The sequence below is a fragment of the Penicillium cosmopolitanum genome (assembly GCF_028827165.1).
Source record: "Penicillium cosmopolitanum strain IBT 29677 chromosome Unknown utg000009l:1.0-9042332.0:1.0-9050551.0, whole genome shotgun sequence".
NCBI lineage: Eukaryota > Fungi > Ascomycota > Eurotiomycetes > Eurotiales > Aspergillaceae > Penicillium > Penicillium cosmopolitanum.
The window spans coordinates 6822341-6849136 of record NW_026622679.1 but is presented as its reverse complement, the minus strand read 5'-3'; the positions used below and the strand labels follow the sequence as shown (position 1 = coordinate 6849136).

General features: G+C 49.2%; 14 protein-coding genes across 14 annotated transcripts; 10 read left to right on the top strand and 4 right to left on the bottom strand.

The window, feature by feature from the left end:
* Nucleotides 1–335: 335 nt before the first annotated feature.
* On the top strand, nucleotides 336–833 carry N7509_010644 (uncharacterized protein; the record flags this gene model as incomplete). The annotated part of the gene is made up of 1 exon (XM_056635281.1): nucleotides 336–833. The coding sequence occupies one exon, from the start codon at nucleotides 336–338 to the stop codon at nucleotides 831–833; it is 498 nt and encodes a 165-aa protein (XP_056485901.1).
* Nucleotides 834–1505: 672 nt separating this feature from the next.
* Nucleotides 1506–4310, top strand: N7509_010643 (putative serine/threonine protein kinase; the record flags this gene model as incomplete). The annotated part of the gene is made up of 4 exons (XM_056635280.1): nucleotides 1506–1949; nucleotides 2004–2118; nucleotides 2173–2342; nucleotides 2394–4310. 4 exons carry the CDS (start codon nucleotides 1506–1508, stop codon nucleotides 4308–4310), a joined length of 2646 nt encoding a protein of 881 aa, XP_056485900.1.
* Nucleotides 4311–4991: 681 nt separating this feature from the next.
* Nucleotides 4992–6338, top strand: N7509_010642 (uncharacterized protein; the record flags this gene model as incomplete). Its single annotated transcript, XM_056635279.1, has 1 exon — nucleotides 4992–6338. The coding sequence occupies one exon, from the start codon at nucleotides 4992–4994 to the stop codon at nucleotides 6336–6338; it is 1347 nt and encodes a 448-aa protein (XP_056485899.1).
* A 361-nt stretch (nucleotides 6339–6699) lies between these two features.
* Nucleotides 6700–7075, bottom strand: N7509_010641 (uncharacterized protein; the record flags this gene model as incomplete). Its single annotated transcript, XM_056635278.1, has 2 exons — nucleotides 6700–6839; nucleotides 6931–7075. The coding sequence occupies 2 exons, from the start codon at nucleotides 7073–7075 to the stop codon at nucleotides 6700–6702; spliced, it is 285 nt and encodes a 94-aa protein (XP_056485898.1).
* Nucleotides 7076–8860: 1785 nt separating this feature from the next.
* On the top strand, nucleotides 8861–10264 carry N7509_010640 (serine/threonine-protein kinase; the record flags this gene model as incomplete). The annotated part of the gene is made up of 4 exons (XM_056635277.1): nucleotides 8861–8904; nucleotides 8986–9196; nucleotides 9255–9411; nucleotides 9483–10264. The coding sequence occupies 4 exons, from the start codon at nucleotides 8861–8863 to the stop codon at nucleotides 10262–10264; spliced, it is 1194 nt and encodes a 397-aa protein (XP_056485897.1).
* Nucleotides 10265–11076: 812 nt separating this feature from the next.
* N7509_010639 (ubiquitin-conjugating enzyme E2) lies at nucleotides 11077–11626 on the top strand (the record flags this gene model as incomplete). The annotated part of the gene is made up of 2 exons (XM_056635276.1): nucleotides 11077–11281; nucleotides 11355–11626. 2 exons carry the CDS (start codon nucleotides 11077–11079, stop codon nucleotides 11624–11626), a joined length of 477 nt encoding a protein of 158 aa, XP_056485896.1.
* A 720-nt stretch (nucleotides 11627–12346) lies between these two features.
* N7509_010638 (aminotransferase-like domain-containing protein) lies at nucleotides 12347–13853 on the top strand (the record flags this gene model as incomplete). Its single annotated transcript, XM_056635275.1, has 3 exons — nucleotides 12347–12834; nucleotides 12954–13265; nucleotides 13376–13853. The coding sequence occupies 3 exons, from the start codon at nucleotides 12347–12349 to the stop codon at nucleotides 13851–13853; spliced, it is 1278 nt and encodes a 425-aa protein (XP_056485895.1).
* Nucleotides 13854–14244: 391 nt separating this feature from the next.
* Nucleotides 14245–15005, top strand: N7509_010637 (uncharacterized protein; the record flags this gene model as incomplete). The annotated part of the gene is made up of 3 exons (XM_056635274.1): nucleotides 14245–14277; nucleotides 14328–14785; nucleotides 14843–15005. The coding sequence occupies 3 exons, from the start codon at nucleotides 14245–14247 to the stop codon at nucleotides 15003–15005; spliced, it is 654 nt and encodes a 217-aa protein (XP_056485894.1).
* Nucleotides 15006–15040: 35 nt separating this feature from the next.
* N7509_010636 (aminotransferase) lies at nucleotides 15041–15562 on the top strand (the record flags this gene model as incomplete). Its single annotated transcript, XM_056635273.1, has 1 exon — nucleotides 15041–15562. One exon carries the CDS (start codon nucleotides 15041–15043, stop codon nucleotides 15560–15562), a length of 522 nt encoding a protein of 173 aa, XP_056485893.1.
* An 80-nt stretch (nucleotides 15563–15642) lies between these two features.
* On the bottom strand, nucleotides 15643–16746 carry N7509_010635 (transcription factor domain-containing protein; the record flags this gene model as incomplete). Its single annotated transcript, XM_056635272.1, has 1 exon — nucleotides 15643–16746. One exon carries the CDS (start codon nucleotides 16744–16746, stop codon nucleotides 15643–15645), a length of 1104 nt encoding a protein of 367 aa, XP_056485892.1.
* A 1127-nt stretch (nucleotides 16747–17873) lies between these two features.
* Nucleotides 17874–19443, bottom strand: N7509_010634 (NADH-quinone oxidoreductase subunit D; the record flags this gene model as incomplete). The annotated part of the gene is made up of 4 exons (XM_056635271.1): nucleotides 17874–17911; nucleotides 17976–18213; nucleotides 18266–18697; nucleotides 18772–19443. 4 exons carry the CDS (start codon nucleotides 19441–19443, stop codon nucleotides 17874–17876), a joined length of 1380 nt encoding a protein of 459 aa, XP_056485891.1.
* A 468-nt stretch (nucleotides 19444–19911) lies between these two features.
* Nucleotides 19912–21170, top strand: N7509_010633 (DNA-directed RNA polymerase core subunit RPC40; the record flags this gene model as incomplete). Its single annotated transcript, XM_056635270.1, has 3 exons — nucleotides 19912–19956; nucleotides 20017–20121; nucleotides 20193–21170. 3 exons carry the CDS (start codon nucleotides 19912–19914, stop codon nucleotides 21168–21170), a joined length of 1128 nt encoding a protein of 375 aa, XP_056485890.1.
* Nucleotides 21171–21457: 287 nt separating this feature from the next.
* N7509_010632 (NEDD8-activating protein UBA3) lies at nucleotides 21458–23009 on the bottom strand (the record flags this gene model as incomplete). The annotated part of the gene is made up of 6 exons (XM_056635269.1): nucleotides 21458–22209; nucleotides 22262–22558; nucleotides 22612–22691; nucleotides 22754–22759; nucleotides 22819–22920; nucleotides 22987–23009. The coding sequence occupies 6 exons, from the start codon at nucleotides 23007–23009 to the stop codon at nucleotides 21458–21460; spliced, it is 1260 nt and encodes a 419-aa protein (XP_056485889.1).
* Nucleotides 23010–23410: 401 nt separating this feature from the next.
* Nucleotides 23411–26707, top strand: N7509_010631 (telomere length regulation TEL2 family protein; the record flags this gene model as incomplete). Its single annotated transcript, XM_056635268.1, has 6 exons — nucleotides 23411–24245; nucleotides 24312–24662; nucleotides 24713–24802; nucleotides 24855–25404; nucleotides 25456–26175; nucleotides 26230–26707. 6 exons carry the CDS (start codon nucleotides 23411–23413, stop codon nucleotides 26705–26707), a joined length of 3024 nt encoding a protein of 1007 aa, XP_056485888.1.
* Nucleotides 26708–26796: the final 89 nt, after the last annotated feature.

Here is a 26796-nt window from a genome sequence, read left to right as displayed (position 1 = left end):
CGCAGGCAGAGAGTATTAATGTCAATGTTCGCCTCAGGCACCAGTCACGTGGCCATGTTTCGTCGACCGCCAACGGCGTTGATGAAGATGTCAACCTTCAAAGAGATATCACAGCAAGGGCATTCGGGGCATTTCATATGTTTGAGACCTACCGGATCATCTCATATCGGACGGTCGTGAGCTTGAAGGGATCGAGGCTCCCACTGAATGGGTATTTTGCGGTGATATTCACCGGCAAAGGACCCTTTGATCTGCGAGTATCAAGTACCTCCCGCATTTGATCAGTACATTAACGACCTGTTGGTAAGTAAGCATTGACTATATGTTGTGTACCCATGGAGATTCCCTCACATGAGCTTCGAAGCTTTCGTGTCGGGCTTGTTTTACTTCACCCCGCCATCGCCCGTTGCGACCACCCTATTTACCTTCTCTCCCCATTATTGCCCGCCACTGCGAATTTGAATATCAAAATGTCTAACCTCGATCGGGAAATCCAGCTTCTGCGCGAGGAGTCCTCAATCTCGCTTTCCGATAGAGACTTTGCGCTTCGCTTGCTACAAAATCCAGAGTTTTTGCAGGGGTTCTCCAGTACAGAGACGGTTCATAAGGTCGCCAGCGCCTTGTCCTCGCAAAACGAAGAGGCCTCTGATTCTTTGGATGCGCGATCATCACAACAGTATGTGAATTCCATATCGGTAGCTTTTGATCATTATTTACTCATTGTTATTCTAGGGACTCTCTTGCACGCTTCCAGCTACCAGTCATTGGACCACGAGACTACGGGCCTCCTGAGACTGCTGCACCAATCCAGGATCCGCCGTCGGCTCTCATAGAACACCGTTCTCAGGACCACAGCTTTTTAGACTCGAATAGCCTACTATCAGATTTGCTTGAACGTCTCGAAGGAGAAACACCCCTGGCTATTGACCCGGGTACAACCCACGGACGCACCACGCCGCCCAGTCCTTCTATTTACGACAACGATTTAGGTGAGACAGAAACTTTCTTTCGTGACTCTTCCAGCTCGAGTACCCAGGATTCCCGAGCGTTACTCCCTGGCGTCAAGCTTCCTGGTCGCACCTTGAGCCAGTCTTACAGGCAGGTTGTTGATGACTTTCCGGCGGATGAATGTGCAAATGACGGCGATAGTCCTGCACATCATTTGGAAACCATACCCCGGAATAATCAACGCGCTTTTGCTGCTTGCGAAAACATCACACAGGCTAATTCATCGAGCGTCCAGGACAGTGACAGGGAAAAGCTTACGCATCGGCGATCAATCGGGAATTGCCCCAAATCGCCCAGGGCACATCGTTATTTCTCTTCTTTCATATCTTTGAGACGGTCCTCGACCAGTCAAGGCATTCAAAGAGGAGCCACGGGAAGGTTTAAAGTTCGCCTTTCTCGAATTTTTAAGAAATTCAGATCAGGCACACCCTAGAACACGATATCAACACCTCTCCACCCTGTCTGGTCTAACGACTCAGACATACCAGCACATCAAGATGGATTCACGTGCGTCAACTTTCTTGGACCCCTCCTCTGCCATCACAGCGATCACCAGGCATAAAGCCGAGGCGATCAAGCTGGCACGAGAGCAGGGGACTGCTGTTAGGGAGATGTGTCGCCGCGCAAAGACTGAGGTGCCGCCTTACGAGTTCGAAGAATTGATCGGCAAGGGTGCCTATGGCCGAGTTTATAAGGGTCATGAAACACCTTCTGGCCGGTTGGTAGCAATCAAAGTCCTTGATATTGACTCTTTGGACTACAAGTCATTGCGTGACTTTCGAGATGAGTCAATCAAGGATTTTATTCATGAGACCAAGGTCATGAAGCAAGTCAAAGACTCAGGCGCTAAGAACATCAACGAGCTCATCGAAGCAATCTCCATCCATTCCCAATTGTGGCTAGTCTGCGAGTACTGCCCCGGTGGTAGTGTGCGAACTTTGGTGAGCTCCCCTTCTAGCCTCCCGTGTAATCGGCCTCTATATTGACCCTTCTAGATGCGAGCAACTGGTGATAAACTCGAAGAGAATTACATCATTCCTATTGCACGAGAGCTTGCTGTTGGATTACATGCTATTCACGAAGCTGGTATTATCCACCGTGACGTAAAGGGTAATTTGAAATAATATTCAATTATGGTTAAGATTCCCAGCTGACAAATATCAGCTGCGAACATCCTCATCCACGAAGAAGGACGATTGGAAATTTGTGACTTTGGTGTTGCAGGTGTCTTGCAATCGCATCAGGACAAACGCTCTACGTGGATCGGAACGCCACACTGGATGCCCCCTGAGATGTTCTCCATGAGGGGGCCGGCGCACCATTATGGCAATGAGGTAAGCCCATCCCTCTCTTTGCCATAAACTAGATTTGCTGACATCTTCTAGATTGATGTGTGGGCATACGGCTGCACCTTGTTCGAATTTGCTACAGGCAATCCTCCCAACTCGGGACTCCGCGAACGAATGCAAATCGGACGTCAACTCAATCGAAATGCCCCCAAGCTTGATAGTGACCAGTATAGTCAGGGATTAAAGGATCTTATTGCGTATGCACTTGACTCCAATCCAGCGACTCGTCCAACAATGGCAGACATCCTCGCACACCCCTATATTGCCGAAACAGAAGAGGAATACCCGACCCTCTCCGTTGCTGAGCTTGTTCGGAATTACTATCAATGGTCACAACGGGGCGGGCAGCGAGTGTCTTTATTTCACCCTGGGGGTGCAGCAGCGGCAGAGCTCCCAGGAACCGAAGAAACCGAAGAGGATTGGAGCTTCAGCACGACGGATGGCTTTGAACGAAGATTCTCTGTCATTGATCTCGATCAGATCGCCGCTTCCCTTGCTGAGATGGAAGAAGCGATCAGTCCGACAACCCCAGCACCCGACAGCGATCTTGGTGATGAATTTAACGAAGCCGAGCTGGATCCTGAGGATAAAGCCAATTTCGACGAGCGAGTCCGCCGTGGTGCAGAAGCCATGGAAGGACTTTTTAACGAGGATATGCCAAGTTACAAATATGAAACCAAGAGAGATTTTGTTCCTATCCAACCCAGCCCTCCACCCTCCGATCTCCCTCTCCGCACCAACACGGATCGATCATCGGTGACATCGACTTTCATTGATATCGATATTGGCTCCTTTGACTCCTCCCACTATGCAGCTGGTGCACCGTCCGCACAGCCTTTCCAGCTTGCCAATGCGGACACCATTCGCGCAAATCGGTCTAGTATCCGCATTCCTCGTGGATCTAATGATTCTAGTTCCCAGTCTTCGAACAGCGATGCCGATGTTAATGAACCTCACGAGGAGGAGTTCAAACCGTCAGGCCCGCGACCTCCCACTATGGACTGGAAATTTCCTTCATTCTCCATGGCACAGCCTGAGGATGTTGAACCCGAGGCCGACGCTGATAACGAAGCTGAGGGTGCAGAAGAGGAACCAGCCACTGAACCAATCAAAGAAGAAAGCTTTCAAGACGAGAAACGTGCTACCATGGAGTGGACTTTCCCTGTCATGGGGTCTCAACCAGAGGTTATGCCTGCCATGGATGAACAGGTGAGCACTGATACAGATCGCCACGATACTGTGAGAGCGCCTGTATCTGGTTTGCAAAGACAACCTACACATTCACCCGCTATCTCTCGCCCGTCAACCTCAGCCTCCAACAGCTCGACTATGTCTGACTCTGATTATGATCCATTCCGCTTTGACCGACCAACAACCCCCAAGGCTTCATCACAACCCAATTCATTCGACGCGGAATTCCCAAGCTTAGTCGATAACGCCTCTGATGATGATTCTGCCGGAGTCCTTGATGGGCCCGGACCAGATGAAGAAGAAGAAGAAGAAGAAGAAGAAGAAGAAGAAGAAGAAGTATCCCAAGAGTCCCATCCAATGTGGCAGGAAGAACCAGATATCATATCTTTGGATGACTTGCCGCCGCCCACTGCCATTCCGGTGTATGACAGGCCCAGTGACACGCCCGTTGAGATCTCTGAGCCAGGGTCACCTATCATTGAGGAGCCCCTGCAGACCGCTCGTCGTCGAGATCATATGTCTTCATTTGCCGCGCCACTGGTGACTGATAGTGATCCCACTATCTCATTTCCAACCTTGATTCCCCCAAGTGCCGACAGCTTGATGGAAAGTGCCGATGATGCTGCGGTTACAGCGGAGCTGGATCGTCTGCTAGGTGACTTCCTGGGTGCCCTTTCAGCGACAGGAGAGGCTCTTTCAAGGGCTGGTGCAGAGCCGAAAGCGGATGGTGTTGCTCACCACCCTGCCGAAGCAGTACCATAGTCTCAAGGTTGACGAGTCTTTATCTTGGTATTTGTTTTGAATTTACTGGAGTTTAAATAATAGTTCCAAGCTCTTGATCTCCACAGAGAGCTATAGTTTTTGCATTGCCATCGCCTGCATATCCGTTCATTGTGTGCCCCTACTAATAGGAATTACCATATTGATACTACACGACAGATTTTATGGAATAAAAGGAGGTGATGCTTTTATTTATTCTTACCGCTTTTGATCAATGTGAAGTAGGGTATTGAAGATGTTCGGATTACTTTAAGCCTGAGTAGTACTACTAGTAGTAGTAGGTGTTTGTACTGTACTACTAAGTGCCAGTGACTCCAGGCAAGTACAGCAGGCGAAGGCAGACTCGGACAACCCACAACCACACACATTGAACTTCTCTCTTTTTCCCTCTCCTCTCCTTTTCTTCCCTTCCAGTGGTTTTCTTTGTGCTTCTTTTTTGTGTGTGTTAAATAATAGCCTTTCGCTCATTTCCATCATGCTGGGAGGGTTCTCTAGCAAGAATTCGCCAGCGGCCTTCGCCCCCCGGCTGGTTCCAGCCCTACCTCGGACACGCAAGGAATGGAATGACGCGCTCACAGAGGTCAAATCCCTATATCTTCAGAAGCAGTATAAACAGTGTGCAACACGGGCCACGTCTCTTCTCAGAACTCCAAGTTCACCGGTATGTTCCCGATCCTCCTTCGGCCCTTACCTCTTGAGAGCGGGAGAGAATCCCCAGTTGACGAGCCATGCATGCTACAGATCGAACCTATCCACCAAGTCTTCCTCAATTTCTACGCCGCTATATCTTATGAACTACTGGGACAAGCAGCCCATCTGTATTCGAGCATGAAGATATCTTTCTTGAATGCGGCGCTGGATTGCTTTACCAACTGCGATGCGGTCTTACCGGAGCCAATGCCTCTACCGAAGCTCCCTGCGATTGAGAAAACACTTCCCCCTTCAAGTCCGCCTGTATACTACCCTTCGACACCTCGGACACCTAGATGCAGTCTACTTTCGTTTGATGGGGGGCTCTTTCAGTCACCGAGGCGTGATTCTCTCGTTCGGAGTATCACCCGGCTGATTGACATCTCTCTTTGGGATTTTGAAGAAGACGACCCGTTCATGTCAGATAACGAGAAAGGTCGCGAGAACCCATTTATGTTGTCCCTATCTCCACTCGCAAGAAATCTGGCTACAAAGGCCGAAAAGGATCGTCTCTTTCGCGTTATGTGCTCTCCGACCAGAATATCGGCAGCCAAGATCAAAGAGCCAGTTAAGAGGAGTACCACTACCACCCTTATACCCTCTCCTCTGCGCGTCCGAAAAATTCCAGAGGAGTTGGGACCTCGCCTGACCAAGCCAAGGTCTTTCGAAAATATCAGCAGCAGCGGCAGTTCTCCGAAGTCCCTGGGTCGAAGCTCGAATAGACCTCGTCCGCCGCCCTTACCTTTGAGGATCATCCCAGCCACAAAACTAAATATCGACGCTCAGAAAGGCGATATAAAAAGTGTCCCTACCAGCAATATGAAAACCTCTCTCTCCAGCGGGGACCACAATGTTCAAACTTCGCGAAAGACCACTGCGCCTGCGGAACCCACGGAGGAAATGACACCAGCGCGCGCGGCAAGAGTTGTCCGACATAATCGCAGAATCGAGACTCTGCGCTCACAGATAACAATAAACATAAATTCGATACAACAGCACGTGGATCACGTCTTAAATATTCAACGCGCCCGTCGATCTCGCCAGATGCAGCGTTCCATCTCATTCTGGAGCTTTGATCCCATCAAGTCTAGGAGCGATGACGACGAAGGGGAAGTTGGTGCGGGTAAAGATAGGGAGCCGATTCTAGATGAATTCGGCAATTTCTTGGTGAAGGAGACGAAGGCGCAGCGAATTGCTCGTCTACGGTCGGAGGGATGGAAGACTGTTGGGTTGCGTTCGCCCCGGAGTACATGGAAGGGGTCGCGGTATTATCAGGAATTTTGCACTATGGTTATGAATGAGATGTATCTGGATCAGTGAGATGGGGGTATCATGGGATGGAATGAAATGATCTCGATGGATGATTCGAGGTTGGAGTATTTGATTTGATTTGATTTCCATCTGAATGCTATTTTGTTTTGCTTTGTTTTGTTTTTTTCATCTTCCTTTTTTTCCGGAGAATTCTTTTGTGATCTGCGGATCTGCAGCGTTCAGATGAGTTACACGAAGCTTATTTTAAGAATCATGAAAGATTAACGGTGTGACTGAATTGTTCCGAGTGGCTAGAGTAACTCATTCTTCTTTGAAGTAAGTAAACTTGAACCTGGCGACAAACCTGAAGGCAGAGCTATCAACAATTGAGGGCATTGATGTTCCAGTCCGAAAAAACAGTAGAATGTATTCACAGCCCTTTGCTCAACACAGACCCAAAGCCCTGGCCCATTCCACCTTTCCCAAAAATACCCCCGAGTTGGTTCCCTAGCTGATCCTGGATCTTGGAGAGATTCTCATCCTCGATGAGCTTCTTAGCGGTCAGGCTCTCTAGATAGATGGCCATGTATAAGCATAGGTTTTTTTTTTTCATCTAGAAAAAAAAGAAGGATTTAAAGGGAAATAAAAGATCCAAACCTACTTTTCAGACCAAATGAAACCTTTGTCTCGCCCATTTGATCGAGCAGAATTTCTTGCAGCCTTTTCTGGTAGGGGTCCAAAGTGCCGGAAACCCATGCGGCCACCAGGACCAGCTGGGAGACGAGATAAAGAATGAAGTAGAACATTTTTGTGGTTCTTAGAAGTTGTGGTGAATCCGAGTCTCAGTATGGTTTGTCTTTGGCTGCTACCAGCCCTGGTGGTGGTGATTAATTATTTATATGTACTCCGTACTACTTCTTGGGTATCAAGCCTATGACGTCCTGGGCGTGGGATATGACGCTGCGTGCAACACAATCTCGGCGCGGTGGGGTCTGCACTACAAATCAGACTCAGAGTAGGCAGGGGGGTCCCGAATTAAATTAATTTTAATTGATGACAGCAGTAGATAACCTTGGAAGCTTGCCCTGGGAGAATTGAATGGCTGCTATCCTTTTAGGTACTGTACTCGATATCTCCTTGGTTCCAGTGGGGTTCTGTATACATCGGAATTATCACATGTTTACCTACTCGTACTAATTAGTCACTAGTGACCAGCCACTGGTGGATCATAGCTGGAGCGGTCTAGCTGGTGAGGTCGCGCCATGGTCTAAAGCTAGTGTTTCATGGGCTCAGCGATGAAGGTGGGAATAGCAGCAGTGTGCCCCTGGGGATAAAAGGACAGGTAGCAACCTTACAAGGCGTAAACGGACTTTTGAAAAGCCTAAGCCAATGATAGGAAGTAAATCAGTACAGTATACAAATACATAACTCGTAGGGCAGCGCTAGGCGGAGCCACCCTTGACCCGATGCAGTCAAATCCAGCGATCGGAGGATCCCATAGCCAATGAAGATAGCTGAGATGGAGGTGTAGATACGAGCAGACGAGTACATACGATATACTCGTACACATAATTTAGCCCCAAGTACGTTCAGCTGTGGCGGTGCGACCGTTGTAGCCCCGAAATGTAGTGGAAGTGGAAGTGGAAGTGGAAGTGCTATCGCGCGTCTAGAACTCAGGAGTTGTACGGAGTACCCCTCTCTCTTTTCTCTCTTTTCTCTCTTTTCTTTCTTCCTCCTCCCATTCTCTCCTCGTCAACACTCTGTCACAGCGAACCCCTTCCGATAAATACATAGGTACTAAGGTACTTCCATTCCCATTCCCATTCCCATTCCCCCTGGCGGAGACCTTCGTCAGCCGCACCCACACCCACACTTTGTCCAGCTCCTCCTCCCCCCGCTAGCCCCTCAAGGCTGAAGGCTGAAATTTGTCTTCCTCCATTAACACCCCCATTTCTCCTAGATATACCTCCACTACTACTGCTACTCCTCCTACTACTGTCACCACTCTTATCTCTCCTTCTTCTCTTCCTCTCACTCTTCAACTCTCAACTTCTCCCTCCCCGCCCCTCTCCGCTGCGGGGTTCACCAGCCCGCCTTTGCTACCTGACGACGGGTCTCCTCGATTAAGCCTGTCGCACACCGATCCTATTCCAATCGACTTGGCTATAGGCTGCCCTTTTTTCACACACAATGAGTTGTGAGTCAATCTTATATACACTGGTTTCAGGCTTTGTTGCGTCCCGACTGTGAACAGCCGCGTGGTTATTATCACCCGCACCTCTTGATTCAAGCCATCTTCGTGCTGGTGGTCTCGACCTGCATTGCGCTTCTACCATGCGGAATCTGTGTTTAGTCGGTTTCGCCTCCTTTGTTTTCGTCGGGTTCTTTGCTGTCGCGAGCTTCCTTGCCGATCTTGTTTTTGCTCTCTACACTATTTATTCCGATGGTCTGCCTCTGCTTCTTCTGTTTCTCGATCTGCACATCTATATACTTGGCCCTGCTCTTGCGCAGATCTCTTTTCCATTTACTCCAGCTCTGCAAGTCTCCATTGACCGATTGACTGACTTCTCTCCAATCTTACAGTCGCAAATATGCTCAACAAGCTGTCTGGACAGCCGGAGAGCTACGAGAAGAAGTACGATTCGTCCCCACCCCCCAATTGATTGGATTGATATATTGTCTACGTATATTGATGCTTTATTTCTGCTTCTTCTAGGGCTCTCTACAGGTTCGGACGCACTCTAGGTGCTGGTACATACGGAATTGTCCGCGAGGCCGAGTCGACTGCTGGCGATAAGGTTGCAGTCAAGATTATCCTCAAGAAAAATGTCCGCGGCAATGAAGGCATGGTCTATGACGAGTTGGAGATGTTGCAAAAGCTCAAGCACCCTCATATTGTCTCTTTTGTGGACTGGTTCGAGTCCAAGGTGAGTCTCAATTCAACCCTAGTTGGATAGATTCATAGTTTTACTGACGGCCAAACAGGACAAATTTTATATCGTCACGCAACTAGCAACCGGCGGAGAGCTGTTCGATCGCATTTGCGACTACGGAAAATTCACAGAGAAGGATGCTTCACAGACAATTCGCCAGGTCCTTGACGCTGTCAACTACCTGCACCACCGAAACATTGTCCACCGAGGTCAGATCAACCCCTTCCACGCATTTCACACCTTCATTGTATCTATTATCATTATACTAACCAGTCTCCAGACTTGAAACCCGAGAACCTCCTCTACCTCACCCGCGCCTCTGACTCAGAATTGGTTCTAGCTGACTTCGGTATCGCCAAGATGCTGGAGAACCCTACTGAAGTCCTCACCAGCATGGCAGGCTCCTTCGGCTATGCTGCGCCGGAAGTCATGCTCAAGCAGGGTCACGGAAAGGCTGTCGATATGTGGTCGCTGGGTGTCATTACCTACACCCTCCTCTGCGGTTACTCTCCATTCCGCGCCGAGAACTTGACAGATCTGATCGAAGAATGCCGAGGAGGCCGTATCATTTTCCATGAGCGATACTGGAAGGATGTATCCCAGGATGCCAAGGACTTCATTCTCACCCTTTTACAACCGGATCCCAGCAAGCGCGTGACCTCCGACGAGGCTCTCAAGCACGAGTGGTTGACCGGAGAATCCGCCAGCGACCGCGACTTGCTGCCCGAAATCCGCACCTACATTACGCGTGCCCGTCTCCGTCGCGGTATCGAGATTGTCAAGCTCGCCAACCGAATCGAGGCTCTCAAGATGCACGAAGAAGATGGCGAAAGCGCCGAGGATATTCCAAGCCCTGTCGCCATGGCTGAATCTGCAGAAGAGGAATCATCAGCCAACGGTGATTCTTCTGCGGCGCCTACCACAAAGAAGCGCAGCCTTAGCAAGGTTGCTCGTGGTGCTATCTTCCGCGAGGTGGTTCTGGCCAAGGTTCGTGAGGCCAAGGACAACGAGGAGCGCGAGAAGGTGGAGCGTGAGGCACGTGAAAAAGCTGCGCATCATTAATATGGTATCATTTTGGTCATTTGTTTATCGTCTCTGTTTGTCTCTGTCTCTTTCAATGCTGGTTCATGAGTTGTAGTTTGCCGTCATTCTGGATATAGTTTTTGATTCCCCAAGGTCAATACAATGTGCACATAATCTGTCGCGGTCATCACGATGCCTTACTGAAACCTCTCTCTCTCTCTCTCTCAATAAATCATTCAATAAATAATTTTAATCCAAGTAGATACTATCCTATCCTACTATCCACACTTAGAAAGAGTATGCCACGGTGACCGCCCCGGGGCGGGGCTGGGGTATCAATCACGTGACCCTTATCATCCCCGCCAACCCAAAGAACCTTTGGAACTTTCGAACTTCCCCCAACTCAAGGCGCGTTTTTGTGTACTCCTCCGTCTCTTTCTACTTTCCTACTTCCAACGATTTCCTGCAAACCCCTCATTAAAGGTCCCCCGATCCCACCTGGAGGTCAAAGATATCCCGAACGCCCTATTCAGCCCCCGTGGGTTCCATCCATCTTTCGACCCCACCCACCTTGGGTTAAGGCAGCGGCGTCTGTTAGTTATCAGCAAAGTACATCCTCACTTCATCGACCAAAGGAAATCACAATGGCGAGTTCTTTCGCCAGCAAACGTCTGAGCAAGGTATGTTTGTGTTTCTTAGCTTGGAATTATCAACTCCAGCTGTACTTCACTTGATTCAACCTTGCTGACCAGGAACTTTGTCACTTCATACAGGAGCTCATCAAGGTATGAACTGTCGCATTTCGCCCCCTTTGAACCTGCCTGCCTTTCTCTCTGCCTGCCGCGAACACCATGGACTCAAAATATTACAACAACCCTTTTCCTGACACATTTTACTCCTACCAGATGCAAGACCATGTCCCACCGGGGATCACCATCGTCAAGTCAGACAGTCTTGAAGAATGGCAGATGGATATAAAAGTTCTCGATGAAAACCCTCTCTACAAAGGCCACACCTACCGACTCAAATTCACTTTCAATAACAAATACCCAATCGGTACACCTACCACTGACCCCTCTCACTTATGTCCTCCAACTAATGACAATGCAATTACAGAGCCCCCCCGAAGTCCAGTTCATCGATGTCCCCACCACTTCCGATACCCCCCGCCCGATTCCAATGCACCCACACATCTACAGTAATGGAATCATATGCCTTGATCTTCTCAGCACGACCGGCTGGTCCCCTGTCCAGACTGTGGAAAGCGTCTGCATGAGTCTCCAAAGCATGCTCACGGCAAACACCCGAGATGAGCGCCCGCCAGGTGACAGCGAATTCGTTGCATACAACCGACGCCGAATCCGAGACATTCCCTTTGTCTACGAAGACGATAACGTATAATCCGACCAAGCGATCAAGTGCGGCAGCTCTGTGACTAGTCTTGAGCCAACATTCTGTGGATCGTCCTCAAGAAGGGCTTCGTTGTCGTCCAGGAGAGACCCCCGAGGATCCCTTACAGCTGGTCGCTTTTATTTCTTACATATTTTCCGTCTCTGCATTACTGGCGCTGGATTTTATCTGCGGTCGACCATTGAGTCAAGTTGGGTGGGAGGGTTATAGGGTTATGACGGCGTCACGGTTGAAACATAACATATTACTCAGCGAATTTATCTTTCACTGGAATTTACCCTTTCTTTCAGAAAAATCATCATTTGTAGTTACATACTACATGGTATATAGACAATCATTTTGGACCATCTCTCTGGAGTGGATCAAAGTATTGGCTTTGCCAGCCGCCTTACAAATATCAATAGATACTAGTACCTGAGAAGACTAGAGAAGGCTGTGGACTAGAAAGAATCGGAGACAGCTTCCCTTTCAAGCTTAGAAATTATTGATCACCTTCTCCGCTGATTTGACTCGATAGGCCAAGAATCCCTGGGTTTGATTCGTCAGGTCGCTTGGGCTCCCAAACTAGGTGCTGTGGGTCCGACAACGGACCAAAGTGTACGAGTATGGGGTATATAAGATAGGAACATTCTGCAGAAGGGGATATCCCAATTTAACGTGAAAATACAGCCAACGGATAAACATTAATAGTCATTACTATACACCGCCAAAATGATGCCTCTCGAGCCGATTGATCTGTTCCAAGGACGACCAGCACCAGACCTCCTCCCAACAGAACATCTCAAAAATGCCGCTGTCAAAGCTCTTTCTGATAAAACCGTCTCAGATCCCGGTTTGGGGTACGGGCCTGACGAGGGGTATTTCCCATTGAGACAGAATATAGCGAGTTGGTTATCAAACTTTTATAGGACCCAACAGCCTATCGATGCAGAACGCTTCTGCATCACAGGCGGCGCAAGTCAGAATCTAACAAGCATTCTGACGGTCTTCACTGATCCTCTTCAGACCAGGATGGTCTGGCTAGTGGAACCTACCTATCATCTCGTTTTTCGCACTTTCGAGGACGCGGGTTTCCATGATCAGATGAGGGGAATACCGGAGGATGAGGAGGGTATGGATGCCAATGCTCTCGAGAGAGCTCTGGAGTTATTCCAGGAGGAAGACAATTCAACTCCAGATGCCGATAAAGTAAGAGATTCGTGTTCCTTCCAGAGTGCACAGACAGTGTATAATAACTTGAACTATAACGATAGAAAACTTCCAAGCCCAACAAATCCTACCGCAAAATATACAAACATGTCATCTACTGCGTCCCCAGCTTCTCGAACCCCTCGGGTACTACTATGACTACTTCACGACGTGAGTCACTGGTCAGAATTGCGCGGAAATTCGACGCGCTTATCGTCTGCGACGATGTCTACGACTTTCTCGGTTGGGATCTGCAAGATGTGAAATCTATTCCGAGCCCCTTCCAGCGCCTTGTTGATATCGATCGCACTCTCGACGGAGGTCCTTCAGACTGCTTCGGGAATGTGGTCAGCAACGGCACGTTTAGCAAACTTATTGGTCCAGGCTGTCGTGTTGGGTGGGCTGAAGGGACGGCGAAGTTTGCATATGGCCTTTCGCAAGCGTATGTGCTCCAGTGTGGTCCCTTGAAGCTTCAAATTTCAAGTTTCATGAAAGGAAATATAGAAACGTTGATCGAATTAAATCCCAGGCTAACGAAAAACACCTTGCTAGGGGCCAAAATATTTCCGGCGGTGCACCATGCCAGCTCATGTCGACTTTTGTCAATGAGCTTTTCGAGAGTAAGATGATAGAACAGCATATTGCGACGGTTCTTATCCCACAGGGTCGTCGGCGACATTTGGCCATTCTCTCTGCCATAAGGGAATATCTCAGTCCTCTCGGTGCCGTGATGTCTTCTGATAGTATTAGTAGTGCGCCAGGCACAGCATTATCTGGGGGGTATTGTGTTTGGCTCAAGCTTCCCGCTCCTCTCATGGCGGCTGAGGTCTGTCGGAGAGCATCCGAGACGCAAAATTTGACTCTTGGGTGTGGCGATGTATTTGAAGTTCCTGGAAGTAGATCTCCGGAAAAGGAACTTCATCGAAGCTTGAGGTTGTGTTTCATGTGGGAGGACGAGAAGAGGATAGTTGAAGGGATTCAAAGGCTGGCACATGTTATTAAGGAGTTGCTTCATACTGCTAGAAATTGAGATATGTATACTAAATACTAAATTGTACAAATGGAATAGAGACTTTCTATATCACTAGTAGCTCTTGGGAGTTTTAATCTTTGACCCTGTAAAATATTCAATTAAATTACACCTTTTCTTAAAAACCAGATAGTATTATCAGACTCGGACTGCCCCAGGTTGAACATGAGTCAATGCTTTCGAACATTCTGGTGGCATACCTAGGTATCAACTTGGTGGGGCTGGTCGTCCCAAAGAGGTAATCCAGGCGATTTGACCAATCATTTCTACGACCCAAAGACTACGCGGTGGAAGAGAAGCTATATAATGCGGCCAGTTTTCAGCCGATTTGGATTTTACTTCCTCACTCTCATAATCTATCAATATACCAAGCGTACAGAATCAAGCCAAAATGGTCAAAATCGAAACATTTGCCGTGGAGCAGGTAAGAATCCACTTCCCCAAAAGAAAGATGACCTCTGCTAACCCCTCAAGTGGATGGATCTTTATGAGGGCAATGCGAAGCATAATCTGGCTGAGACCTGCTGCGCATCCCTCTCTCTCAAAGATGTCCAGTCCCTCTCGGGAGAGGAGACGGATATTATAGATTTCTCGCATAAGCAGACCTACGGTGCAATTCGCGGCTCAAAGGCTCTACGCTCGAATATTGCAAAATTATACAATTCCAGTGACTCGACTACCCCTTTGACCTCTGAGAATGTACTTGTCACCAATGGAGCTATTCAGGCCAATTTCCTCGCTCTCTATTCTAGCGTCGGCCCGGGAGACCATGTCATCTGTCACTACCCGACCTATCAGCAGTTGTATTCTGTGCCAAAATCCTTTGGAGCAGAAGTGTCTCTTTGGAAGTCTTCAGAGGAAAATGATTGGAAGTTGGATCTGGCAGAGCTGAAGTTTCTTATTCAGCCAAACACTAAGCTGATCATCATCAAGTGAGAATCCCCCACCCTTAAATACCTTTCCTAGTAAACTCTACTAACCCTTGTCAGTAATCCTCAAAATCCAACTGGCGCTATCATTGAACGTGAGACGCTACAGGAGATTGTCAATATTGCCAAACAACACAACATTACGATTCATTGCGACGAGGTTTACCGACCACTATTCCATTCCTGGGCCCAGAAGTGCCAGAAAACCCGCCATCTATCCTAGACTTCGGGTATGAAAAGACAGTTTCAACGAGCTCAATGTCCAAGGCGTTCAGCTTGGCAGGTATTCGACTTGGATGGGTCGCATCCAGAAGCTCCGAGATCATCGAAGCCTGCGCAGACGCGCGTCACTACACCCTGATCTCGGTTGGGCAACTCGATGACAGCGTCGCGACGCATGCATTGTCCACATCATGCGTTGGAAACCTACTCAAGCGTAATACAGATCTTGCACGGCAGAATCTGAAGGATTTGGAAGAGTTTGTCCGTGATTATGAGAGCATGGCGACGTGGGTCCGCCCCCGGGCTGGAACAACTGCTTTCATTAAGTTCATCAAGAATGGAGTCCCCGTTGACGATGTGGCATTTTGCCAACACCTTTACGAGAAAAATGGGGTTATGTTGGCTCCTGGTAGCCAGTGCTTTGGGGACGGAAAGGACTTTAAAGGTTATGTTCGCGTGGGATATGTTCCTGAGCGACAGGTATTGGTGGACGGATTGAAAGCTCTGCGGGAATTCATGGAGAATGGGTTCGAGAGTGTACCTCTTGCAACTAAATGAGTGCGATCGGGTTGGGTTTGGTACATACTAGTAGTGACTGACAGTATTCCAATTTCCATTAATTCGTTATTATCGTATGGCTAAAAGAGGACCAGCTCAAGCCCAAGTCGTGCAAAGTATTCATCCCACCGTAACTCGCTGCCGGATTTCCAGAACTTTTCCAGAAGATCACGAGTTCTCGTAAAGTTTCCCATTCCGAAGTTTTGCATTATGCCCATTCGCTCTCGTATCATGTCTCGTTCACTGGAAATAGTCGTCTCGCACCCTGCGCTGAACACTGGCCATAAGATCAAGATATTTGCCGTTGATGTGGGATTGATATTTCGAACAGCGTCGAGGATATTCTGGATGTCTAATCTGACTTTGGCGTGATTTATTGGTAGCAGCTGGACTCGGCGGTGGAGGTGCAGTAAAGCAGAATGCACAAAAGCAAGATGTGTGCTTCTCAACTCGGTGGCAAAGGCTTCACCTTCCCGGAATGTTGGATCAGAAATAGGCTTGTCTATCAAAGACATTATGCCGCTTTCGAGAACTTCTACCTTGGTAATCATCTGAGGTGATGCCACTTCACCGAGGCTAGTGCTCGCAGGCCTATTCTCGGGCCTTTTAGAGTGGACCATGTGAGATATCCGTGCCATGTACGGAATCAGGTCGATTGAGTAGCCGCAGATGTTATCAACGAAGTCATTTCCCAAGATCGAACCTCTATCCAACGGTCCATCCTCGGGATCGTGAATGCACTCTCCGTCAAGTCCCGACAAGGCTGCGATGATATCCATAGTCTTGAACCACTTGGCTAATGATAGCAAGAATGGATCGTCGGTGGCGTATGTCTCTCTTTGGTGCTGCAGACACGCAGCCAGCAAACGAAGGACACCACGGAGATGTGTTCGCCAAACATGCATGTTTCCATTGCAGACATCATTCGTACACAAAGCCATTGCCGTTGTAATTGTTTCAGCTTTGAGCGACTGGTTTGCATCTTGAAGCGTCTCGCGCAAACTAGATATCGCCATGTTCGTATATTTCAGACAAGTCACCTTTGGGTTCGGAGTTGAGTCTTTGATAAGACGACTGTGGTGACTGCATGCAGACGCCAGAAGAGCGTAGAGCAAGTGAGGAGTTTCCATGGCAGCACCAATCATCCTTTGGAGAAAGAAGTCCGGAGCTGCTGGAAATAGCATCTTCGCGGTCTGGGTGCCAAAGATATGCATCAAAAATCTGGATTCGTTTGATGACAAGAATGGGGACGGGTTGATTGGAGGTTGATAAACCAGGGGCATGGATTTCAACGACAAATGTGAGTCTTTGGGGGCAGGAGAAGAGATTTCTCTGCCATTTCGTCGCGGTGTTCTTGGCCTCTGTGGCTTTAGAGCAATGATACTCAAGTCGTAGGAACATTGTCTGGGAAACCGGATGCATCGCGAGCATACGGGCTTCTGAAGATCGCACTATGCATGCCAGTCAGTTATTACCTAGTGTTACAACAGTATATAGCAAAGTCTCAATACCTTAACTTTCTTTCTGCGACATTCGGTACAGCCATCGCGCCTCCGGCGGGGGCTACCGGAATTGAAATGGGTTTCGATAGAGATCCCGTTGGGAGCCGGAGCCGCCATGGTGTGAATTCAAGTTCTGACACTCGGGCCCTCCTTCAGGGATCTTCATTGAAATGCTCGTGCAACGTGTTCCCCTTCTGCAAAAATTCAACGAGTGTTTGTTCTTGAGTCAAAGTTACAGAGGTCGTAAGTCGGGCTATGATTTGTCTGATTTGTCACCTCTTTGCCTCTCCAGATCCACATTGAACCCTCATACGGTCATATAGGCGATCTCGCCAATCATAGCGACTCGTCAGGTCCCGCCGATATATTTCAAGTTCCCTAGGTCAAAAGCATCCAGTATCGAATTACCCGCCAGAAACAAACAATGCACCATGGGATCTCCACGTCATTCTACGAGATATAACCGGGAAAATAGAGTAAAAAGCATGTCTCGGAAAAATTCGGATGTTCACTATACACAGGGGCTGATGGGGGGTAGGAGGCAGAAAAGAGACAAAAGGAAATTGACAGGACATAATAAAACAACGCCATGGGGAGAAAACATGGAGGATTTGGTACACCTGGGTGAGAGTCGAGGGTTCCAAGGGTTAATCACGGAGAGAAAGAAGATTGAGTCGATAGATCCCTGCTCTCTGTTTTTGAACCCTAAAATGAATGGCACAGAAGCCGTCTAAAAAGGGAGGCCATTTCATAGTCTTCTTCCTGTTTTTTTGGTATGATTTTTTGTATTATTGCGTTGCGAGGATGCTTTACCGGTCGACTTCACCGAACACCAGATCCATGGTACCTAATTTAGAGTTAGCATGATGAAAAGACGATGAGCCAAGATTGTGAAGAGAAGAAATGCATACCGATAATAGCGACGGCATCAGCCAGAAGATGACCACGGGAGACTTGGTCGAAACCACCCAGGTGGGCGAAGCCAGGAGCACGGATCTTGCAGCGATAAGGGCGCTCGCTGCCATCACTGACCAGGAAAACACCCATCTCACCCTTAGGGGCCTCAATGGCGGAGTAAGTCTCGCCAGGGGGCACAGAGTAACCCTTGGTGAAGAGCAGGAAGTGGTGGATCAGAGCCTCCATGTTCTCCTTCATGGCGGCACGGGGAGGGGGGAGAGATCTTGTAGTCCTCGACACGGACGGGGCCTTCGGGCATCTTGTTCAAACATTGGTGGATAATGCGAAGGGACTGACGGAACTCCTCCATACGGCAGAGGTAACGGTCGTAGCAGTCACCGTTGACACCAACGGGGACATCGAACTCAACCTGGTCATAGGCATCGTAAGGCTGGGACTTACGAATATCCCACGGCACACCTGAACCACGGAGCATGACACCAGTGAAGCTCATGTTGAGAGCATCGCGAGCGTTGACAACACCGACACCCTGGGTACGCTGCTTCCAGATACGGTTGTCTGTGAGAAGTTCCTCGGTCTCATCGATACGGTCACCGAACTGGGTGGCCCACTGGTAAATATCGTCGAGCAGGCCGAGGGGAATATCTTGAGAGACACCACCGGGGCGGACGTAGGCGGCGTGGAGACGGGCACCGGAAACACGTTCGTAGAACTCCTATAACACAAAGTAAGAGTTAGCACATTGCCGATTACTTTCCCGACGAAACTCCGGGTTTCCGGCAAACTTACCATGAGCTTCTCACGCTCTTCGAAACCCCACAGGAAGGGAGTCAGGGCACCAACATCCATTGCGTGGGATAGAACGGACATCAGGTGGTTAAGGATACGGGTAATCTCGCCGAACAGGGTCCGAATCCACTTGGCACGATCAGGGATCTCAACGTTCAGCAGCTTCTCAACGGCGAGTGAAAAGCACTGCTCGTTGGTCATCATGGAAACGTAGTCAAGACGATCAAAGTAAGGCAGGGCCTGCATATAGGTCTTGTACTCGATCAACTTCTCGGTTCCTCGGTGCAGCAAACCGACGTGGGGATCGGCGCGAACAATCTCCTCGCCGTTCAGCTCCAGAATCAGACGAAGCACACCGTGAGCAGCAGGATGCTGAGGACCGAAGTTGACGGTGTAGTGGCGAATCTTGCGACCCTTCAAGCTCTTAGCTTCGGATTCAAGGCCAGCGGGCTCGTCCGGGGGTGAGGTAGCGGGCTTGTTGGCAAGATGAGTGAACATCGGGTCAGTCGGAATGAGTCGTGTAGCCTGATAGCTAGTCGCCTCAGCCTGCTGGCGAGGGAGTGTGGTCGCAATTGAGCGGGAGCGAGGCACAGATGTGTTCAGGACATTGGAGGGGCGGAGGCAGAGCCTTTTGGGCGCATTGCCCGCGAGGCGGGTGAATGAAGCGGCCATGGGGGAAAGTGAGAGGAGAGGTCCGGGGGGGTCGAGGAAAGGAATCTGGGCCTCAGACCAGGCGCATTCAATGGATTGGAGGCGGAGTGGGCACGCTGGGCGGAAGGAACCTGCGTAGGAGACGAGGTCCGTCTTGCACGTCGTGCTCCATTTTACAAGTCACGTGCTACCAGCTGCCCGGTCATCAGTGCGGATTTGATTGGTCAGTCTGACCCCACCTATTCTGCACCCAGTATAGTTGGCGCTATTCCATATTAGGTTAGACTAGTTCCTGTTTACCGCTCTCCCTGGTGGCCCCAGGTGTCATTTTGCTCTTTTTTTAAATGCCCACCCCATTTCTGCCATTTCTGCCTCAGGCCACCGGAAATACTTTTTGAGGCCGACGGGTTGTGACCCTCATGAGAAATTATTCTTATCGCCGATCAACCTTCACCTCTACCTTCACCCGTCCCCTCTAGCTCGCCCACCATGGCACCTCTTGTCGCGTCGCAGGAGGAGCTGCAGCGTCGTCGTGTGAGTCCAGATTTTCCCTCTTCTTCTTCTCCCATTCGCAAATATTAATCCATCGCCCAGATCATCGACATCAATGCAGAGACTGTCACCAACATCCCCTCCACAGATTTCCCTGGCCATTGGCCCGGAGAGTCACACGGCTGGGCCCTTGATCAATTCAAGGAAGTATGTCAATCTTCCGCTTCTAGCCCATTGCTCATCGGAGCTATTTTCTAACCGCTTCTTTCCGACTATAGAACTTCAAGGTCGACTATCACCGCAATGATCCCCACGAGGCCTCGTTTTCGCTGATCGGCCTGGACGCCGCGGTCGCCAATGCCTTTCGCCGCATCCTCATGGCAGAGATCCCTACTCTGGCCATTGAATACGTCTTCGTTCACAACAACACCTCCGTGATCCAGGACGAAGTGCTCGCCCAGCGTCTGGGTCTGATCCCGCTGAAGGGTTCAGTGGACGGAATCAACTGGATGCGCTGGTACCGGAAGCCCGCTGAAGATGAGGAAGCTTCCGAGGATGATGGTCCCTCCGATTTCAACACCGTTGTCATGCATTTGGTGGTCGAGTGTACCAAGAATGCTAATGCCCACCCGGACGAAGAGGACCCCCGCAAGCTCTACAACCACGCCCACGTCTACGCCAAGGATATCTCCTTCGCCCCCGTCGGCCGTCAGGATCAATACTTCGTTGGCGATGGTGCCATCCAGCCTGTCAACCCGGACATCTTGATCGCCAAGATGCGCCCCGGTCAGAAGATCGATATGGAACTCCACTGTATCAAGGGTATCGGAGCCGACCACGCCAAGTTCTCCCCCGTTGCAACCGCTTCCTACCGTCTCATGCCGGATATCAATATTCTGCGCCCCATCATTGGAGATGATGCCAAGAAGTTTGCCAAGTGCTTCCCCAAGGGTGTCATTGCTCTGGAGCCTGTCACCTCTGCCGAGGCTTCGAGTAAGGGCAGTGGCTATGAGGGCCACGCTGGTGAGCAAAAGGCTGTCGTCCGTGATGCTTTCAACGACACCGTCAGCCGTGAATGCTTGCGCCATGAGGAGTTCCAAGGCAAGGTCAAGCTCGGCCGTATCCGCGACCACTTCATCTTCAACGTGGAGAGCACCGGTCAATTCGAGAGCGATACCCTCTTCCTGGAATCCGTCAAGGTTCTCAAGCTGAAGTGCGCGCGTTGGAAGCGTGGCTTGAACGATCTCATGGCATAAAGCCGCGGGTTCCTTCAAATCTCGCTGTTATAACCTTCATAATGCATTTCACTGGCGTTGGAAATTTTCGAGCTTCGTTCGCGTTGTACATTTACGAAAAAAAAGTTCGGTCAAGAAGTTGGCTTTACGAGGCCGGAGTCCGGATATTACTTGGTTTTAGATCAATGAGGGCAGGTGGCTATCTTTGGAAATGAATTCCCAGAGACTTGAATAAAGCTATATCTCAAAATCATTCCAGTCGTTTCATTGTATTTTTCTCGTGCCTAGAATAACAGCACACGGAAAGTTTATTGAAAGTTTAGCCTGTATCGGAAGTCGATGGTGTATGCTGGATCACTGACAGCAACCTCCTCGCCATCTTCGAGGAGCTCTCGTAGCTTCAGTCGCAAATTGGGCCTGGTGTGCTCCTCCAGCTGAGGTGGGAAGCGCTGGTACAGAGTCTTTTCCTCCGTCCGCAGACTAGGCTTCTTCAACTGCGCTTCAGCTCTCTCTCCAAGACTATCAATAAAATCACCCAGCGTCATGTCCGCATTTACAGTCATCTTCCGTGCAAGGTTACCGCAGACAGGGCAGTCGGGCTTTTTCTCGGCCTCGAACGTGTAGGTGTATACTCCCTCTTCGCCGGCATACATCATGTAGTTCTCGAGGTAAGGATTGCATGATGTCGCAATCTTCAGCACCTCTGAGGTCGTGGATGCTGCAATCACTGCATTGGTGGATGCAATGGCCGGAATGATGTTCTTCACCACGCCTTGGGTCATTTGGAAAGTAACACCATGGATGTGGAAATGCTGCGCCCGTTGTAGAGCAGCATTGTACACCCAGGAAATATGTTCCATGTCATCACTGTCAAAAGAATCATCCTTGCGTTTTTCCTGCCACGCAATCTGGTGGGCCCATTCGATGCAGTGTTGGGGCTGACGCGGGATGGTAGCAATCGTGCAAAGCGGGACTGCGGGTCGAGGCGCGTGCATATCAAGTTGACATTCAATGCATGAAGATAGTGTAGGTAGAATAACACGGGCCTGGCCCTTGAAACCTAGTCCACAGTTAGACTGCATCATCATATAGTCTTCTCGTGAAAAGCGTACCTTCAGTTCCGCCATCGATCAAGGGCTTCAAGCTCTCCGGATCCTCCGGGTCGACCATTCCGATCAGAGTCGAGTTGATCCAACGACGAGCTTCAATACTGTCGAGACCACAGATGACGATTTTGAATTGCATATAGTAATCTTCATCTTTGTCTTGGATTTTACCAACGAAGGGTGTGATCTTGACCCCTTTGACACGCTTCTCCACGAACGCCGCGGCAACTTCTGCTTTTGGTTTGCCTATATCAGCCTGACGGAAAAGAAATTGCCGGTTGAGGTTTGAGATATCAATGGTGTCTGCCTATCATGTTAGAGTCGGGTGACCAACGAATAGCCAAGGAAGAGCATACCCATGTCGATGACATGAATGTCTTTGAATCCCGATAGTGCCAGATTCTTTAATATTTCACATCCTAGTCCACCAGCTCCACTAGATACATGGGTTAGTCTGGGCTTCACTTTCGAACAGATAAGACTCATGCTGAGACAAACATCACTCTGTTATTCATAATTAGTTAGCGCTTCCCTTCGACACAGCTAGCTGTGAATCATCTTACAAGATTTTCGAAGATTCTAGAGCATTGACTGTCTCCACGCCAGGGACCCAATCTTCATCACTGTAGGGACCAGGTTTCGACAAGACCTTATAGAGATGCTGCCTGTACGAGGTTAGTAAACATATTCCCAAGACCGGAGAAGACTAGGAAACTTCTGTTAAATCTCACCATTGGCCCTGTTTGCCTTTCATGTTCGCACTCGATGTTGTCATTTCGATACCAATCATAAATCGTCCACTTGGCGTGCACGCGCGGATTCTTTAGAAGTGATGGGGGTGTAGTCCCACTTCGCAGGGAACGATGTATTTTGGGGATTCTGGGAAAGTTCTGTCAGAATGTGTTCACAAAAATTCACTCTTGTCTTCTATGTCTCGAATATTGGAGGTTTCTCTCCAGGGCAAGAAGAAAGTTGTGATGGTGGAGAGAGGATGGAGATGACATGGCGGCGTTCAAGTTGGTGTTGGTGTTGGTGTTGGTGGGCAAGGCAGGCACGGGCCACGTGACTGTGGTTGGTGGCCCGCATACAACTTAAGCTTGAGGTGGAACAGCGGCTTCAAGGTTTCAACATCTTCTCAATGATCCAACTCTCACAATGGATGGCCTATTAACCGCTGTTAAAACTGTGAAGCGAGATCAGAACTCACCCCTGGTCGCTGCTGCCAGTGAGGTTCAGGCTCGCGAGAATCCCACCAAACCCACCATTGACTTTGATCAACATGATATATCTTCACAACAGGCTCTAGATGTGCTGGGCTCCCATCCTGATCGGGACGAACTATTCATTACGCTATCTGCTATCGACCCTTTCAACACATTCAGACAGATTCAAGATCTTGACATTCGAGTTCCCAGTCCAACAACGGCTCAAATCCTCCGACTTTTAGTCAGCACCACCATCCCGGATCATTGGGCATCACTGGATAAAAAAGTCAAGACGTCGAAGGAAACCAAGACCCGTGCAGCTATTTTACGATGCCTCAGCAGCGTGGCAGGTCTTGGGTCCCTCATCACTCAGCTTCGATCTCAAATCGCATCAGCCCGAGCCAATGCCCAACAAGCAGAAGGCTCAAGTTCCTCGCTTGCGGTTCGAGATCTTCTTTCCGTTCTTGCTTCTTTATTGGAACCTAGGGATCTTTTGTTCCGTCTTTATTCAGATATTTCAGCTCTCCATGGCAATAAAACAAAAGAGCAGGTTGCGTGGCGGGAGCTAGCGTCTCTTGTTGGCGCTGGCAAAGTCCTCTCAACAGCAGCCGAGGCGCTTACTGTCTCTGGTGAATCTGAAATTCCATCCTCAATTTCTTGGACAGGCGAAGGCTCTCGCTATACATCATGGCTCGGTAATAACATTGCTTATATGGCTTCGAAGCTCAAAGTGGACGACGAAAGCGGCTGGGGATCTCTCGCTTTCTTGACAGGCCGGGGTCTAAGTTTGGGATATGCAGGCACGCATGACAAATCACTACAAACTACATGGCATACTAACCTCTTTATAGATCAGCTCGTACGAGAAATATACTCAGCCCTACTTCTTGATCAACAACTCGTGGATAGATTTGGTCTGCTTCTAGACCATCTTCGGCAGTCAGAACAACTCGTCATGCTCGAGGCAATATTCCGCGATATCCAGAAGCGTTATTTCTCAGCAGAGCATTCAGAAGACCCTGAACAGCTAGCCACGCACACCGAAATTGTCTCCAGAGTGGCGGCTTTGTGCTCTGCGATTATTGGCGATCGGTCTCTTCTAAAAAATCAAACCTCGGAATGGCTATCTAAGAGTCAAGGCGGCTCAATACAGACCATAGGTTTGCGTCGAGCACTTTTGGCCTCCTACCACGACTCAAGTTGTACGTTTTCTCATTTTGTATGGAGGTATAAGTCTAACCAATTCAAGCAGATTCTCTTAAATCACTATTTGTGCGTAGCCTCGAAAATTTTGGTGACAAGTTTGGCATCAAACACGTTCCCTCATTACCCAAAATGGTGTGTCAATACTGGATCCTAGTTACATTTATTTCGAGACTGACAAAATATTGCAGCCAATGCCCAAACCATACTTCTCACAGCTGGTCATTTGAGACAACTTGACCCCTCACAAGTCAGGGATATCGGTCGCACTGGTGTTTTCCTCAACGCAGTCTCTAACAGACTGGCAGCATCGTCAAATAGGGCGCGGTTCCTCGGCATGATTGTTGGCACCGCGATATCTGAGATCATTGAAGAGCCAGGAAAATCACTCAAATTTGACCTCGAAGAGATGCGGAGTGAGGAAGCACGCTGGTACCTTAGTCTCACTAAAGTGCAAGACAAGGTCGGGCCGCGTGAATCCATCAAAGCACTACAGGCGCAACAATCAATGACACACCAGAAACCCCAGAAGGGAGCTCGGGTAAACAGCGACAAACGACCGCAACCACGTCCAGGGCAACAGCAAAGGAGTAAGATCGTTGCTATCGAAGAAATCGATGACAGTAGTGATGCAAGTGATGAAGACGAAGATCTAATTCCCTACGAAAAACCTGATGACGACGAGGACGACGACGATGAAGATCCAACACTTGTCCAACGAAACAAGCCCATTGCCCCTGTGTAAGTCACCCATTGATATTCGAGATGAGGACATCACTAATCAATGCCTAGATATATACGAGATCTCATCACTTACCTACGAGATACCGAGAACGTGGAACGTCATCAGCTTGCAATTACCACCGCTCCATCTTTGATTCGCCGCAAAACTGGCTTTGGCAGCGAGCTTGCTGAGCAAATCGAGGAATTGGCTCTGATCATAGTAGGCCTTAACAACGACAACAAACACCCGCAGTTCCACGAGTCCCGTCTTCAAAGCATGATCGCATTGATTGTTTCGCAGCCCCTCAAAATGGGCCGCTGGTTCACTGCAATCTTTTTCGACGGCGATCTCTCCCAGGTCCAGCGATCTGCAGTACTTACAGCCCTGGGCTTAAGTGCTCGCGAAGTAGCTGGAAACGGAGAAGATGATTCTCGAGCTTTGAGTCTCCCGAAGCTACAGGACACCTCGTTCCCTTCAAAAAGGCTATCGCCTGCATTGGAGGCTATGTTCATGGGTCCAGATAACGAGTCCCCAATCGCAAAATTGACCCAGAAGATGTCGCAGGCGTCGTTACAGCCATTGGCTGCTAACGCTGCAGACGAGCTTGCCGGCCCCAGCGCATTAAAAGTGCGCACTTTTTCATCGCGCATGGAGGTCGAAAAGAAGCGCCAGGATCGTGATGCCCAAAGACAAAAAGGCATGGTGAAAGACTTGAACAAGGTTCTTGCTGAGGGCTTCTTCTATCCTCTTCAAGGACGCTTCGAAATCATGATGCTACAGTTCTCCTCGTGAGTCGTTAAGCTTTGCTACCGTTGGAGAATGTCGTCACTAACTGAGTCCAGATCATCTGCGCCTTCATACAACCCATTCTTCGTTCCGCACATCCTAACCCTTTTCCTCCAGACGGTTTCTCTTATCGTCTCGACGGCAGGCCCTCATACTCCATTCTTACCGGGCTTGACCCATGAAACACTCTCCCTGCTTCTTTCCCTACACACGAGCCCCACGTCAAGTGAACCGACTGTTGCTGCCGCACTGCTAAATCTCTTTCTCGCAATTGTGGACTTGAACATCGCTTCCGGCTCCAACGGTGAGGAGCGTCTGGTTACTGAGTATGCAGCGCAAGTGATCGAGCTACGCGAATGGGCCTCCGAGGTCTTTGACCGCACACCCTCCAGCGATAAATCAAATCTCAGTGCCACAGCCGATCCAAACGAGCAAGTCAGGACACTTTCCGCTGGAGTTATGGTCCGACTTGGAGAGGTTATGGAGCGGTATCAAGGTCGATTGATGGGCGTCAACTCGGGCTTCAAGTATTGAAACTTGGAATCCAGATAAAATACTAGAGCCAATTACTCATACTTAGTATGAAAAAGAATTTACTTTGAGAAATGTCGTGTCGTGATATT